Source organism: Neopsephotus bourkii, unplaced genomic scaffold, assembly GCF_033783945.1.
Source record: "Neopsephotus bourkii isolate Nb327-2 ecotype Australia unplaced genomic scaffold, CSIRO-AGI_Nbou_v1 NB_549, whole genome shotgun sequence".
Classification (NCBI taxonomy): Eukaryota; Metazoa; Chordata; class Aves; order Psittaciformes; family Psittacidae; genus Neopsephotus; species Neopsephotus bourkii.
In genome coordinates, this window is record NW_026901050.1 from 1924942 (window position 1) to 1941307 (window position 16366).

The following is a 16366-nucleotide window of genomic DNA, read 5'->3' on the forward strand; positions in this document are numbered from 1 at the left end:
TAAGAAGAAACTTGAAAATACAACACAGTCCCCAAAATGCAGGTTGTTGCTAACTTCATAGTATTTAAAACATTTTATTACAGAGATTTATTTGCTGTATTTACAAAGCGAGCATCTCACCTTTGGATCTCGGAGAAAAAGTGCTCTTAGGATAAGGGAGTGAACATCTCCAATAGGTGGATAATGCATCAGAAGTCCCAAACAGGTCTGATAATTACTTGAAATCACTACAGTGCAAATGAAGACAGAGAGAGAGAAAAGGTGAAAAGTGACATATTAGTGAAAATTACTATCTTATTCTGATGTTCCAAATCAATACCTTTTCCAGTTGATTCATTATAATTCAGATTCAGCTGTCTTTTTCCACATTAAGTCTCTTAGAACTCAAAGAATGCTCAATATATAAGTGCTCATACATTGCATAGTCAAGCTTCATGACTACCCTTTGTCCAGTATCATTAAAGGCAATGCTAAAGCTACCACTGACTTTATGTCATAGACATTTATGTTAGCTCTAGATTTAGATGCCTAAATTTAGATCTCTGTAGCTGTGCACCCAAAGCCTGCCTGAGTCAGCAGAGGTCAGGGCAATACAGTCAGTGAAGCCTGAAGAACCAGTTCTACAGTCTGAAATGGACATTGACTTTTCAGACACTCATCTGCAGACAGATATTTAAGTATAATAATCTGTGAGATAAATATTACCTTTGGTCTTGCTTTTACAGTAACTTTCCCTCACTGACAATTCTTTGCCACAGTATCTTTTATGTTGTTCTTATGTACATATATGTATACCTGCCCACACAGATGTATATACACATATGTAAAACGAACTCATGAACTCCTTGCTTATAAATCAGAAACTATACATGAAATGTTCAGAAAAAAGGCTAGATTTTCATTTCATAAATATTTAAAAATGTAATATACCATTAGCTTACATTACGTACATTTGATTTTTTTCTCTTTCAGGAAATTTTCAGCATGTTTCACTAAAGTTTATAATTTAGTTGTAGTTCTATTTGATTTTATCTGAATCTATGTAGTACACTCTATGATTCTTTGCTTGTCATTGTCTTCTTTTTCTTTCTTCTTCTTTTTTTTTTTTTTCCCCTCCAAATCAATCTAATTATGAGTGCAATTATTAAAGAAATCTTTTCAGGCAGGTCTATGTAAGCTACTTCATTTCTTTTGCACCATCTAAATCCAGGCAATCCATCTGCCACAGCTGTCAAAGCAATGCCTGCTAATGATGCTTGCACTCTGCAACGTAAAGGCAGCCTCTGACAATAGCAATTGTAAATAAATTTTGAACAACCTTTACTATTCTGATAACTTCAGCTGTAGTAGCAAACACTTTCAATTCATCAGGCCTCTCCACCAGAAAGGATCACTCCAAATACAAAATTATTTTGAATCAATAAAAGATAATATAAAGGACTGTTTTGTGGACAGAAAGATTTAAACGTTTTACTTTTTTTCTTTCATGCGAATAAGCCTCATATCCTCCTGTACCTTTTTTCCCTCAACAAGAGGATTATGGGGAAAAGATGCAGGACTGGGCAAAATGAATAATTATAATCTGTGTAGGGAACCACTTTATCATCTTCATTTCCGTTGCTGATCCGACAGCTTGTAATTTCATACATCTGCTTTCATTTGTAAAGCACTCACTTATCCTACTCATTCTTTATCTGTTCTGCCTGTTCTTTTCCCTACCCTTTGTTTTTCTTGTTCATATCCAGGTACGTGTTTTTTCTTCTTGAAGTCACAAGCTGGCATAATGAACACAATACAATGGTCTCCATCAGAGTTCTTTCAGAGGAGTATAATACTAGCACCACATCGTACATACCCAATCAAATTCTCATACGTAAATCAAATTTAAGATACTATACTGCAGTTCTGGCCATGATGACTTTTGACCAAAGAAATAAAAACACTGAAAATTGATACTAAATTCTAAATACTTTTATAACTGATAAGTAGTAGAGATGAACACATTTCTACTTCAAACAGATCAATATGTGTTTTATTCTGCAATGTAAAATGGATTAAAATTATTCCTTATTTTTCCTGAAGAGCTCTTTACTGTCTCACAGATATAGAGAAAAGTAAATATTAAAAAAGCTAATTTACTTTAGTGGTGCAGACTTGACTACTGACAAAAGAAATGTATTTTCACCCACAAGACATTTACCCTAATTATTAATATTTTGAAATGTATAATAGTGAAGCAATTAAATAATGGAGGAGGGGGGAATCAAATTGTTGGACAATGACCTTTGCCCCCTCTAATCCCTAAAAGTTAAACTTAAAAATGAAACTACTATCCAAAGGAAGTTAAAAAACCTTCACTGAAGAACGTCTGCTGAATTTTACATTTATTTTATATTTAGGGTTTTCCTCACATATTCAGCTGTCCCCTTTTCCCATAAAAATCTACAGAACAGAACATCATTGCCAGTGCGCTATTTGCTGGGGAATATTGGGTTAAGGGGATCTCTTTGCTGAAACACCTCTTGGTACCCTTTGTTTCAGAATGATCTGTATGCTGCCCATGAACTGGCAGCGTGTGCTGCAGCCCACAAAGTCAACAATATCCTGGGCTGCATCAAAAGGAGAATAGCTAGCACATCCAGGGAGGTGATTCTGACCCTCTTCTCTGCTCTCATGAGACCCCACCTTCAGTCTTGTGTTCAGCTCTGGGGCCTCCTGTACAAGAAGGACATGGACCTGCTGGAGTAAATCCAGAGGCTACGAAAATGGTCAGAGGGATGAAGCACCTCTCCTGTGAGGAACGGCTGAGAGAGTTGGGGTTGTTCAGCAGGGAGAAGAAAAGGCTCCAAGGAGCCCTTATTGTGGCCTTTCAGTACTTAGAGGGGGCTTATAAGAAAGATGGGGAGAAACATTTTAGTAGACCCTGTTATGATGAGACAAGGGGTAATGGTTTTAAATGAAAAGAGGGAGATTTGGACTGGACATAAGGAAAAATTCTTTAAGGTGAGGGTGGTGAGCCACTGGAAGAGGTTGTCTGGAGAAGCTGTGGATATTGCACCCCTCAAAGTGTTCAAGGTCAGGTTGTAAGGGGCTTTGAGCCATCTTCAAATGATGCAGTGAAATGCCGCTGCTCATGGCATGGGATTGGACTAGACTGGACTTCCAACCCAAACAATTCCATGATTCTTGTATCTTCAGAACAAAGTGTATAATATAATCCAACAGAGTGGCAGTTTTCTTAAAAATTATAAAGAAAATAGCAGTAAACCAAAACAAAGACACCTTCTCTGAATATGTCTATCTGATTTAAAAGGATAAAGAATCAACCAGAGGAAAAAAAGTTTCTGGAAGGAGATTCTGTGCAGTAGAAATTTGTTCACTCTCAGCAGTAGCTGTATGGTGGTGAAATTCAATGGTGAAATATCTTACACTTGGGCCAGCTGCCTTGTAATAAACTTGGTGCTTCTGTACCTGTGCTTTTCCTTCACTAATTGGCTTGGTAAGAGTCACATCTGGATCCAACTTCTATTGTGAACACAGCTATTCTTCAAGTGGGAACACAATAAAAATATACTTATTTGAACACTGTTCAGTCAAAATTAGCTCCTGGGGCAATAGTGACATTAGTTTCACAGGTCTTACAGGTTTTTTCATTTTTGTTCTTGAAGGAAAGGGAAGTATATAAATTACATGTATTTTTGCACTGCACCCTCTCCTCCATTCTATTTACATCAGCAACTGCATATACATCCATATTGGTGAAGAAGAACTAACACATTCATGCTTCTGATTTGAAATATTAAAAAAGGATATTTTACATGATTTTTTTCCCCAAAGAAACCCATAAGATAATTTATTAAAACTCACAGATACTTTGGTACACAACCCCACACTTGGCTTTTCAGGATTATCACTCCATGAATAAAGCTGTGCTTGGATACAGATGTAAAACTGATCAGAACAGTTTACAGAATAGATTACAGAATACATGATTATGTATCTGTAATGTCTAAAATGTATAAATAATAATCAATCATCTAAATGCTCCCTTCCCTTCAAATAATATATTATCTGAGTAACAGATGATTTCAAAACTAAAATAAAAATAAAAAGAAAAATATAGCAGAAATAATACCTTTAAAAAATCATGTCCTTTAGAACATAATAATAGAATACGGAAAAAAAATCCATCAATTCCTAAACCAGCAACTTCTCCCCCACCCTCAAATATGTTGGTATAAAAGAATCTGAAAAATTTAAATTTAAACTTCCAAATACTTTCAGTACTGTATTATTATCCGTGCTTATATTTGACATTTTTAGAACATGGTATGTTAGGAGCTCTGTCATTATTCCTAACGTTTTGAAGTTTTTAAACTGAAATTTCCAGACGATTTATTTAACATCATTGCATGTTTTGAGCTAACATTTCCTTTCACCAAATAAAGAGAAGCCTTTAGAAACTCAATTTATTAGAAAATGTTTTAAAAAATATTGTCCCAGAACTTTGAACTCCATTTAAAGCTCATATATCATCGATGAAATAATGAGGAAAAATTGAAAACTATTCTATTTCACATATACAAGAAAAGCTTTCTTGTATCAAACCAAGAACTGTGGGAGTCATTATAGTTTGAGTTTGACTTTGAAAATGTATTCAACTTTACAGTATTTATGACTGGGTATTTTGTTTCACCATTCTATTATGCTTAGGGTAACTAACTAAGTCCAACTATAGAACAAAAAGTTACTTATTACAGAAACATATTATGTATTACAATTACAGTATAGTATAAGTATTAGCTGTTCTGATGAGATGTCTTTGCATCTCATTTGGGCAAATGTACTCCACTTTAAAGCTATTTACTACTCTATTTACTAAGCCTGGGGATTTCAGAGAAAAGAGACTGATTTCATACAGATGCCCAGATGCCTAGAACACATTTTTAGCTCACATTTTCAGCTCACATTTTCAGTTACCTTATACTGATACTTCTACATGAGCACTACAAAGCAAAAGAAAAGAAACCCAGAACAACATTCCCTCCCAGAAAGATAGAGGGTGCTTACACAGTTCTAAAGTTTGGGATTTTTTTGAAAGGGAAATGATGACACAAAATAAAACACAGATGCTAAGAAACATTTTTACATGCATGTGCACTACATATATATTCCAAAAATATTAAAATTATTTCACGTTACTGCACATAAACAAGCCAGATTTCAATTCCATAACATAATGACCTGGAATTAGATCATCCTGAAACAGCAGCATTAATTTTGAAACCTCTAAACTGAATTAAATGCCCACTTCTTTGAGAGAGATGTAAGGTAGTTCTATATGCTGCATGTTTATTTAGAAGTAATTAAAAAAACACATGAAGGCAGGCAGTGGAACGACAGTACGTGTAAAGTATATCCATGTTATATTTTCAAGATTGGGCCCTAAAATAGGAACCACAGATGTTGAAAACTTCATGTGTTCTAGAATACAAAATTGTGTCAAATATGTGACCCTGTTATAACCTAAAGCTTATGATTGCATATATTTAACTCTGAACAACATGCTACGGAATGCATGTATTTAATGACAGACATACATCTTGCTGCAAAATGCACTCTTTGTTTCAGCAAAGTTGTATACAGAATTTCATGAAAAATACGGTGCAACAGAAGTAAATGTCTCAATCACTGCAGATCTTCCTTCTCCCATTCACAATTATATGAGGTTTTTCAAATTTTTTGTGATTTCTTGTTTGTCCCATATGAACATATTTACTGGTCATCACTAACTGATAAGAATTCCCCTTTGCACGTATTTTAGGTGTACTAAAATAAGATGAAATGATAACTTTTTAAAGATGCCACTTCTGTACATAATAAACATATTTTGTAATTCTTACTTATCTCTGCATTTACATTTACTTTGAGATATGCCTTCGAAAATTATAACTCATTGTGTTGTGCATTTTCACATTTGCCACAGCAGAACTGGATACAAGGATTTCCAGCGTCAAAGGCAGCCTTAACTCAATTCATCGGTTTGGTCAGAAGGTGGAGCTCTATACATACCTGTATCGCTGCACATAAAATCTGCAACTCTATAAAACACAGAACTACTCAGAAAACAAACCTGCATTTAACTCCAAGATACAATTTGTTTCATAAATACAGCAGACCGCATCTGATAATAAGCAGCTCCTCTCCTAGCATTTGGAATGATTTTCAATATGTTAAAAAAGTCACAATGAAATGCAGCATTTCTTAAATCCTCTTTTTCTTTGAAAAATAGGTTTGCATTTTTTTAAACGATCGAAAGACTTCTGATACTTACAAGCATCTCTAATATATAACAACATGGCTACAAAAATGTAGTCAACTAAATTCAGGGTGATACTGTCGGCAAATAGAGCATCCCAGACAACCAGAAGGTCCTGAAGGGGGAATTCACGTCCAAACAGGAGCCTTACCCATCGCCTGAAAAAAACAAAACCAAACAACAGGAAAAGAGGTGATTTGTACTTCTCTGTCTTGCCAAGTATGGTAAAGTCAGGATACATATCCCAGGATACAATCTGAGACATTCTACCAGAAAATTTTGCAAATGCAAAGATCTGTGATAACTGCTTAACTAACTGTATTTGTAGAAATGTTACTGTGTCTATTGATACATTACAGACGGTAGAAGCTTACTTGACTAATATTGTTATGTGGTAAACCTCAAAGGACAAAACAGATCAGTCCTATATACTCTATTTTATCTATTTAATGTGATGCGATCAAAGACACAAGGGAGAAAATGTTAACGCAAGAATTAACCTGGAACAGCAAAACCAGGAAGGTTAAGCCAGTGGTTTATGAGAAGCCCTGAAAAGCCCAGTCAAGAGAAAGGCCGTTCAGTGGCAGATGCCAACCATCAACTAAGATGGACTGGGTCACACTCACTTTCAAAAGGCTTCCTCTCTGTTATTGATGACAATGTTTGCAGCTCCATGTAAAACATACTATGGATGCTACTTTGATTAAACCTAATTTAAATCTTTACCAGATTTAGTGGTAATCTGAATGTAGACTATACAGTTCATACCTGTTCATATCTGTGGTGTTTTCATACATAGCAAAATATGAAAATCTGTCTTATTAAATGCAATATTTACTTGAGTCTCAAACCTTGAGAGAGTAGAAGAAAATTATTTCTCAAGATTTCTTATTTCCAGTTCCAGCTCTTACACTGACTTACTTGGTGAACTCGGGAAATAAACTTTCCTATTCCAGAACACACCTGCTAGCTTTGTACCTTTTTAGGCAGGATTATCTAAGGTCACATTTGAAAGAGATAAGGAATAGTTAGTAACATTAATCCTGAAATAGTTATTATGAAATGGACTTAAAAATAATGAATTACATTTTTAGCTGGGATATGCAAATTACTACGCACGTGGACTCTGTTTATTCAGTGGCAAGAAAAGATTGATTGCAAATTTCTGCTAAGCAAATTAAGTCATTCTTTAAAACTCAGAAGACTTTCTAAAAAGGCAACTAGAAATTTCATCAAGATTAGTTTCACTTCTAAGAATTCACGTTTAACCACTTTTGTCCCAGAACTCATTGTTGGCTCAAGGCATCTGGGTTTTTTTTTCTCCTGACTCCAGCAATAAAAGTTCATTTTTAGACAAATGAATTCCAAGAAGTCAGTTGTGCACAAGCTTTTAAGATAGCAACAATCTGTACAAAGAAGACTGTCATAAAAGAAATTCAAACGGCCTGTATTGTGAGTCAAGGTTTTGTTCACTAAACTTTTATTCCCCCTTCCACTGGAACCATACGTGTAAACTGCAAAAACATCCATGTGCAGATTACTATGCATTTTTTTTCCCTTGCAAGACATGTTCTCTTTTAAAAGTGAAAATACATGATTTTGAAAGACATTGTAATTAAAAATGGTGCAATATTAGCAATGACAGAACACAAACTCTATTCTCCTCTCTGATCAACCCCCTTTCATATGAGGACTTATTTTCAGGCCTCAGAAAGAGAAATCAGAAGAACCGTTAACACAAAAGCAAGGCTTAGCTAGTGCATTTTACACCATGTCTGTTCTATCTAAGGGATTTTACCATATAGTTGCACATTACCCCACAGTGCCTAGCCTACGGGAGACTATTATCCCATGGTGACACAAACATTACCCAAACTCTGTGTGAAGCCTATTACTTGCATTAACAACCCCTCCCACCTGTAAAACTGCAACTTTCAAGTTACACAAACTGTTAGGCAAGAAATTTCAGTTAAGCTTGAAGCATTTGAGCTGACTTTGCTTGCAACTACCCAAATCTCATTCAGAAGCCTTGCTAAAAGTCTAACACACTTCAAGGGAAAACACACACCATGGTGTAATGGGATTTGTTATTAGTCTTTTATTAGAAATCTCTTTTGCTCCTTTACTACTTCATTATGTAGTGTTAATCGTTTGTAGATGCAGGTTTATTCTGTTCAAGCAGAAGTCATTCCTTCTTTTCCCCTGCTTTTATATTTTCTCTTGTGAACATTAAATCTCAGTCCCCAGAGGTTTTATGTTTCACAGATGTAGACTGCTGAAGAACAACTGGACTTCCTTTTGCAGCTATAATATTACCATTAATTATTTGAACCTTCTGTCTTAGAGGGAGTCAGCAATTCATGCTGTTGTAAATGCCTATCTACTAACCGCTCTCTTACTTTCTTCAGCAGCATTTAGCTCATAGCATCTATAAACCGAGGACCCTATCGCCTTGCTGCCATATGGCAGGACTTCACTCAGCTTTTATATTCATAAAAAGAGATCTTAATTCCTTAAAGTAGGTGTCCATGCTGGAAAGCTGTCTCTCAAACTAACATGTTTTTATTGCTTTTATAAATATTTGCAGAGAATTTAAGACATTCAATAACTGCGTTGGAAATGATACACCTTTTTTCTTCTTTCTTTCTTTTTGAGATGGCTGGCTGTGGTTTAATTATTGTTCTGTCCTGTTAATCTTGCCTTACATCTGTTACACCTGCAGACTGCAAGGCTCACAATAGTATACCTTTTATCACATGCAGTAATACAGTAATTCATATTTTACTAGGCACACTTAGCAATTAAAATCTACAAAAAAGAAGGAATACAGATTCTTTAAAGCCATAATACACCAAGATACTACATACATTGTAGAATATGTTACTGCATCTTCCACTTGTGATTCCTATATAATTAAACCAATATTCTCAAGAGATCAGTAATTACTAGCAACAGATAACGATTCATTAATGACCTTACAATATAGGAAAAGCAGGAGAAAACCATGCTCTAGTAAAGCCATTAAATAAGGCAATGATCCAGTCTTATTAGTTTTAAGTAAAACTACAACCATTTTTGACTGAGATTTACAGGACAATTCTCCAAGTATCAGTAAAACCAACCTGTTATGTGCTACATATATTTAGCTGGTTATCTTCTCTGTCTTCTTGGAAGGCAGAGAATTCCGTTAAAACATCAAATAAGCCTAAGAAATGGTTAAGGATGAGGTGACACAAACCATTTAGGAGTGCTTATGAAGATGAAACAACACAATGAAATCAGCAAGAATAAGAAAAGCTATAACACCAAGAAAGGAAAAGCATGACTCTGAAGATACCTCTAAATGACTTAACCTAGGACCTACAGCTTGTCAACCAGATGCTAAGAAATTCTACTGGAAGCGCCTGTTTTCAGCCATTTATACTTTTGCTAAACTTAATCTTCAATAAAATGCCCACTCCAAGCATCTTCTTAAGGACTGATTTTTTTTTTGTTCATTAACACTATTAATTAGAATAATGTTAAAAAAATTCCGCTCATGCTTCCCCAAGCATTTCTTTAAGAAGATCTAGAACCAAAACAACAAGGTCTCTGAAACTTTGTGATAATTCTTTGGTTGACCTAAACACAGCAGAATGCTGATTTTCACACTGTATGCTCTGTTTCGTCCTCAGTCTTGTCACCAACCCAACAGTGCCATCCCATCCTTCATCCCAGCTGCATCCTCCTTCCTGTGTGGGAAATGGCAAAGGTGCCTATCATCCACCTGCACCGGCTGGTGAAACTTAGATGTGATGTGGGGGAGGCTGTTCAGCTAGTCTCCAATGCTTGTAAACTCACTAGTGGGAGTCTTCCAGAGAAAGAGAGGATCAGGAGGATTTTGCAGGATGTAATTTCATTTTCAGCGCAAGTTTTTTTTTTTTTCTTTTTTTTTTTTGTGTGTGTTTTTTTTAATAAGAAAATGATTTAAATAGACTGTAATTATTGAAAGGGACACTATCTTCTCAAAACTAAGCACTCAGAAACAGAAATGCCAAAATTAACATCAGTTGTTTACTGACTGAGAAAATGATATGTAAGCTCTGTCTCTTTAAACTTTGTCATGAATTATGTTTAAGCAAACATTTGTAGCCAGTGCAATTTACTATGTAAAGTCATGGTCAATAATTTAGGAGAAAGGGTAGACAGACTTGAGCTGTGATCCGCGTGTTCAAAAATAAGACACCAAAAAAGGATGAGCAGCGACATTTGTTTAACACTTGCCAAAGAACTTAAAGCTATGTGGAAGATAATTATATAGTTCAATACCTGCCAGTAAGAACTACTCTGGGCAGCAGTGATGCCTGTAGTACCATTTCAGATATCTGTGTTTCCAACCCAAGGACACTGGGTGGGCTACAGCTGAAGGCTGTGTATCTCTGTGGCTGTCCTGCACAAGTGCCGAGCAGCAGGCAGGGCTAACATAGGGGCTATCGCTCCCATGGTAGCACTTGTCCACACTTCCATGGATGAGAAGGAAGAGCAGAGATAACTGTAAATACACAGCAAAAGCATCCTCAAAAGAAGACATCTGACACCAGAAACTCTCCCAGATTTGTAGTTGCCAGAGGCTGTCAGAGGGGAGACAGGCAAATTCAGTCAGAGGATTTGTAAGGTAGTTTACTTTCTTTTAATGACATGGAGACCGATGGTTAAGCAACATTTCAGTTTAGACCTGTTGCATAGTCCATTTCTCCAGTGTTCTGTCTCCTTTATTCATAAATCTTGGTTTGATTAAAGCTCTCGTGGCTTTCTACAGTTCAGGGATTTTGTACTGAAAGTCCCAAAGAGATTAACAAAACCTTCAAATGATACAATACAGTGAAGAAAATATGCCCAAAGTATAAACACAAATCGTTCTTTCAGCCACTCTTCTACAAGGGTCTTGTGGAAGGGCAGTACTGCTCATGGTGTGCGAGAAACTTAATGATCAGAGCTGACAGGAAAGGCAAAAAAAAAAAGCTAAGCCTAACAATCAAGAAAATGACATTTCTAAAATAAACAAAATCTCATTAAAATCTTTTTTTTTTTTTTTTTTTTTGTCAGCACAGAAAGAAGCATGTGAAACCCCAACAAAGACAAAAAACTGGTGGAAGTTATGTGGGAAGCTTTTCAGACTTTCAGGGATTTATAGAAACCTCTGATGTGTTCGATCTAAATGTTGAGAATTTTACACACAGCATACCCTCATATGCACACCACACGTAAAGGATGTACAGTGAGATATTGTTACAGCATATGTTCCATTTTTTGCCTTAATCTACTTAACTTGTGAAGGGAATGAAAACAGACATCTTGCTAAAAGATGTGTTTACTTCAACCATAAATTCAAATATTAATTCTGGATATATTAGATAAAACTACGTGGCCTTTGTCGTTTGAGAAGGCAGACAAGATGACCAGATTTTCCTTAGGCTGTAAAACATTTAAATATTATAGATTTCTACCACATCGTCCCAAGCACTGTATGTTCATTGTATAAAAGTGTGTGTGATAAGGAGGAAGTGTCTGCCAGCATCTAACAAACCATTCAGCTTCTCCTTAGGCTCAGGGATAATAGAAAGTATATATAAAAGATTCTTCTTATGTGTGCACACACACCTGCCTTATTCATTTAAGCAATTTCAGGTTTGTATGTGGACTACTATTCTGCCAGAGAATGATATACATGCTTTAGTGTGACTGTGATTTAGATAGGACTGTATGTCCTGCACTCCCATGAAGGTTGTTCATTTCATCCAGCTTCTACTGTACTGGTTGCATGAAGCTCTATTGGCTCTACTGCTGGGGGGGGCAGAAGGTAGGCTATTGCTTTTTGATTTTTTCTTGTTCAAATTCTGTTTGGTTTGTGGTCACATCCATTAACTGAGGGATTCTAACAGTTATATTAAAACTCCCTCAACTTTAAAAACTACGATCAGATCACAGACTTTCTGTTCCACAGCTTAGACACTGGGGCCTTATGCAAAGATAAAAATTACAGTGTTTGAAATGAATTCAAACAAAAATGAAACTACAAATTTACATTATGAACCATATGGTTTTTTTCCCACAGAAAAGAAGTATTTAACATCAAGTAACAATAAATACCCCTTATTAATATAAATCTACTCAAATTTAGGGTAAGCAATAAAGAAAACTACTGTACATAGTTTACTTTCTTGGCTTCTTTCCACTGAGGAAAAAGGTTTTGATTTGTCCTATTAAAACCTCCTGCTGCTCTACATATCCTGACAGTTTTTTATAGTAATTACCTTATCAAACACAGACTTGCAATCTCCTTAAAATAAATACTTTTAATTTAATTTTTGCAAATAAATGACATGAGCATCTAATTGTTATGTGGATTATTTCCTTTCCCATTTGGTTTCTGTAAAATTACTGGCAAAGATTACTTACTTTTGCATTTAAGAAAAATTCTTTCAATTTTTGGAAGACTCTATCCATTTCCTTATTAAAGAAGGTTTTTCTTTATCAAAAAAAATGAATTCCTAATAGTCATCTCTTCTTACTGTAATTTACCCTTTACAAAAGCATTTACCGTTGTCTTAAGCCAGACCAATTGTAATATACCCACTTGCAGGAATGTGCTTAATGAAGAAGATGCCACTGCATCTTCATAGCAGTAATGTTTAATAGTTTTAGAAATGGTCTACAATAAAACCACTGGAGAAAACAGCCTGAAGATGTGGTGGTCTTCCATACTCAAATCCATAACATTCAGATGTTATTACAAAATTCTTGGAGTACTATCATGTAAGATTGGATCTGATTCAGCAATTATTTGATGAAGTCCTACCGAAGCAGGCATTCAGAATAATTAAACTTATAAACCTGTACAATCTTGTGTTACTGTCCTGATTTTGCAATAATCCATTTCTGGAAAATCTTGAATCTAAGTTTATTTGTAACAGTAATTATGGAATAGTACATTGTAAGACACAGTTTTAGCTTGCTGTACTGGCTTGGTTAGATTACAGACGCTTCCCCTTTCCACTTTATCACTCTAACATTTTCAGAGGCTATTTTGGTTTTTAGATACTACAAGACTGTAAGCATGCAGAATAGGAAAGGTTAAAAAAACCCTCTCGAATGAGTCTGTTCAACTCATTCGAAAATGGATTTGAAAATGGATTTGCTAAGTATCAGAGGCAGACTGCAACTGCCTTTTCAGTAACGCTAGAAGCTTCAAAACCAGAGCAAAGAACTCGAATGTGTTTAGAGGAGAAAATAGAAACAAGTTTTCCATATTTTCAGCAAAAAGATGGAGAAACGACCTTCTCGGTGGAAATTTATATTGTAAGTCTTAAGTGACAGGAGACTGGCACTGAATGTAGCATTTAATTTAAAGAACCTCTCTGTAGTGGGAGAAAAGTACACTCTTCAGTTTCATTTCCATTCCTCCTAAACATTAACAGTTAAAATACTTCAATTTTATTATTTCATATACACAACACTCTATAAAGGCTTAGTAATTAACAGCTATTACGAGGACTGTATTGACATTGCTAGCTTGTGTTTGCAGTAAATACAACATTCAGTTACTGGACTGTAACAATTTACTGACCATTCATTATTGTGAACGGTGGATAAAACTGTTGTACTCCAGTAGTTACCTACAGAAAGAATGATCCTAATGAAATACCTAACACAGTTTCAGCCACTGATGAATCTTTTAAGGGACAGAAGTTCAAAACATCTATCAAGATTTTAAATAAAGGTGCTTTAAGTTGACAACAAATACCACGGATCAAGGCTGAGGCACCCATTTTTTGAATGTTGGTCAAAATACAGAGGTAACAACATGAAAGGTCCAACTGTTGTACTATGACTCATTTAGAAATTATCTGGCCTAAACTATACTTTTATTCAAAGGAAAATTACTGAAGAACATTGCTGCTATTCCTACAAAACAACTAAAGCTCAGGCAATACTCAGACTTAAAGTTCAGTGTGGTAAAATTATGGTGATAACCCCAGAAGAACCAGAGGGTAACTGCTACATTCTACTGGAAAGAAAACTTTGAAGTCAATGATAAGCACCTCTTAAGTGTGAGGAGTACAGGACGTCATCTCTGATACATATCTAAACCCCTAATTTAATGACCAATATCTACATTTCTAAGAGAAAAATTTAAGACCTTAGAAGTGTGCTTGCTGAATTCTTACTGCTTTTTGCCTCTATGTAATTAGAAGCTACAGTCCTAAATACTGATGATGCATGTGCATTTTGTTTTGAAAATCACTGCAGAGTGGCAAAACATTTTATGTTTTTAACAAAAATAATTACAGGTGAATGATTTTAAACACTGTTCACTGCAATAAACCCATTGAAACAAAAGAGGCACTTCTAAATTAGTGAAGTTCCTACTGATATCAGCTATTAGCAATTAGGAACTCCACCCCCCAACTTTTCCATCTTTAAACGGCAATGATTAAATTTGGTTTTAAAGTGGAGAAATTATATTGGAAAACAACTCTCAGTGTTGCAATTAAAGCACAGTTCTTAAGATGATAAAATAAATTTGCTGATAGCTTTATCCATTGATTCAAGATACACACAGTAGGTTTGAAGGATAAACTGATCTTTTTGTATAATCTGTCTTTAAGAGAGGAATCTATAACATTTTACTGTCCTTATTGTTAAATCTTTCTACAGAGGTACTACATTTCTCTGTAGAATCCACTTGGACAAGACTTAATCAAAAAGACATGCATGTCAAAATAAAATGGAGAGAAATGATTTTGGTAATAGCTCTAAAGTAAACAAAGAAGAGCTGATAAAACATTATTAAGTTTATATTCTACTTCCCTATGACAATTAACTAAAATGCCTTTTCTGTCCATAAAAAAATCTGCATTTGAGCCATCTTTCTGTTACTTTGTACTGAAATGTTAAGACAACTTACTATTTTTTTTCCCTGGTATTCTAAATAAAACATGTTCAAAATTTCAGATTCAACTTTTTTTTTAATTCTTCAAAAGCTATCTGCCTATGTCCAGTAATGGAATTGTAACTGGAAAACACACTGCATTCAAACCAACAAGGTGACATGCCTTCTGTGACTGTACCACTAGGTTAGTCTTCTTTTTCTTTTTAATCCCATTTTTTTACCACAGTTTTTTTTTTTTGGTATTAAACAGAATTTGATACCGAAGACAGTTTCAGCTTTTCACAGTAAAATTAAGGATGGAAATATACTCAAGAATATGCCTTATAAAGTAAAATGGTAACTTTAAGCTAATTAAATTATATATCAGATTGCCTCCTTTATCTCATAAAACTGCATAAATATACATCAAACATATCTGAAGTAAAAGGACATGGCGTTTACAAAGCGATAATCTTTCAGTTGGGTTTAAAGCAGAAGAAATTGAAACTGATACTTTGATATGAAGAAAACAAAAAAACTTATTAAGCTATTTGGCAGCTTTGCTCAGAATAAAACAAGCACCAGGCCTTGGGTGATATGGTTTAGAGCAAGGTGTCCCTGCCCATGGCAGGGGGGGTTGGAACTTGATGATCTTAAGGTCCTTTCCAACCCTAACTATTCTGTGATTCTATAATTAACACCAACAAAATCGTACTATACATACCTTTTGCAGAAGCCTTATTTTAGTATTTGGAAAATTCCTATTAATTATGCTGAATATGAACACAAGTAAGACAACCCCAGATAAATAAATTCCTTGACAATGAAGTGGCAAGAAAAATGTGTAGATAATAGGACACTGAAACAAACTGAAAACCTCATTAGGTGCTTTCCCCTTGCAAGTCAAAATTAAAGAGCAATAAACCTAAAAAGGACAGAATTCCTACCTACCACCTGAACCCAGAGCCTATTTATGAAAACCTCTTTATAATTAAGTATGTAATGTTTTAAAATCTTTCATGGCTCTCCACTCCAGAAAATATATTTATTTATTTTTTAAAATGAGGAGAGAAGATTTATATCATCACTGAATTCAATGTTACATCTATTGTACGCTCTAAAACTAAATTAAGAAG

The 16366-nt window shown here is 35.0% G+C and overlaps 1 protein-coding gene across 7 annotated transcripts in view; it reads right to left on the bottom strand.

The window, feature by feature from the left end:
• Nucleotides 1–16366, bottom strand: part of TBC1D5 (TBC1 domain family member 5) — a 403210-nt gene that overhangs the window by 71184 nt on the left and 315660 nt on the right. For all 7 annotated transcript variants that reach the window (XM_061351052.1, XM_061351053.1, XM_061351057.1 and 4 more), the window contains 2 exons: nucleotides 6335–6477; nucleotides 121–227 (listed from right to left, as the gene is read on the bottom strand). In XM_061351052.1, the coding sequence (XP_061207036.1) occupies nucleotides 121–227; nucleotides 6335–6477 (250 nt within the window). The remainder of the gene's footprint in view (nucleotides 1–120; nucleotides 228–6334; nucleotides 6478–16366) is intronic.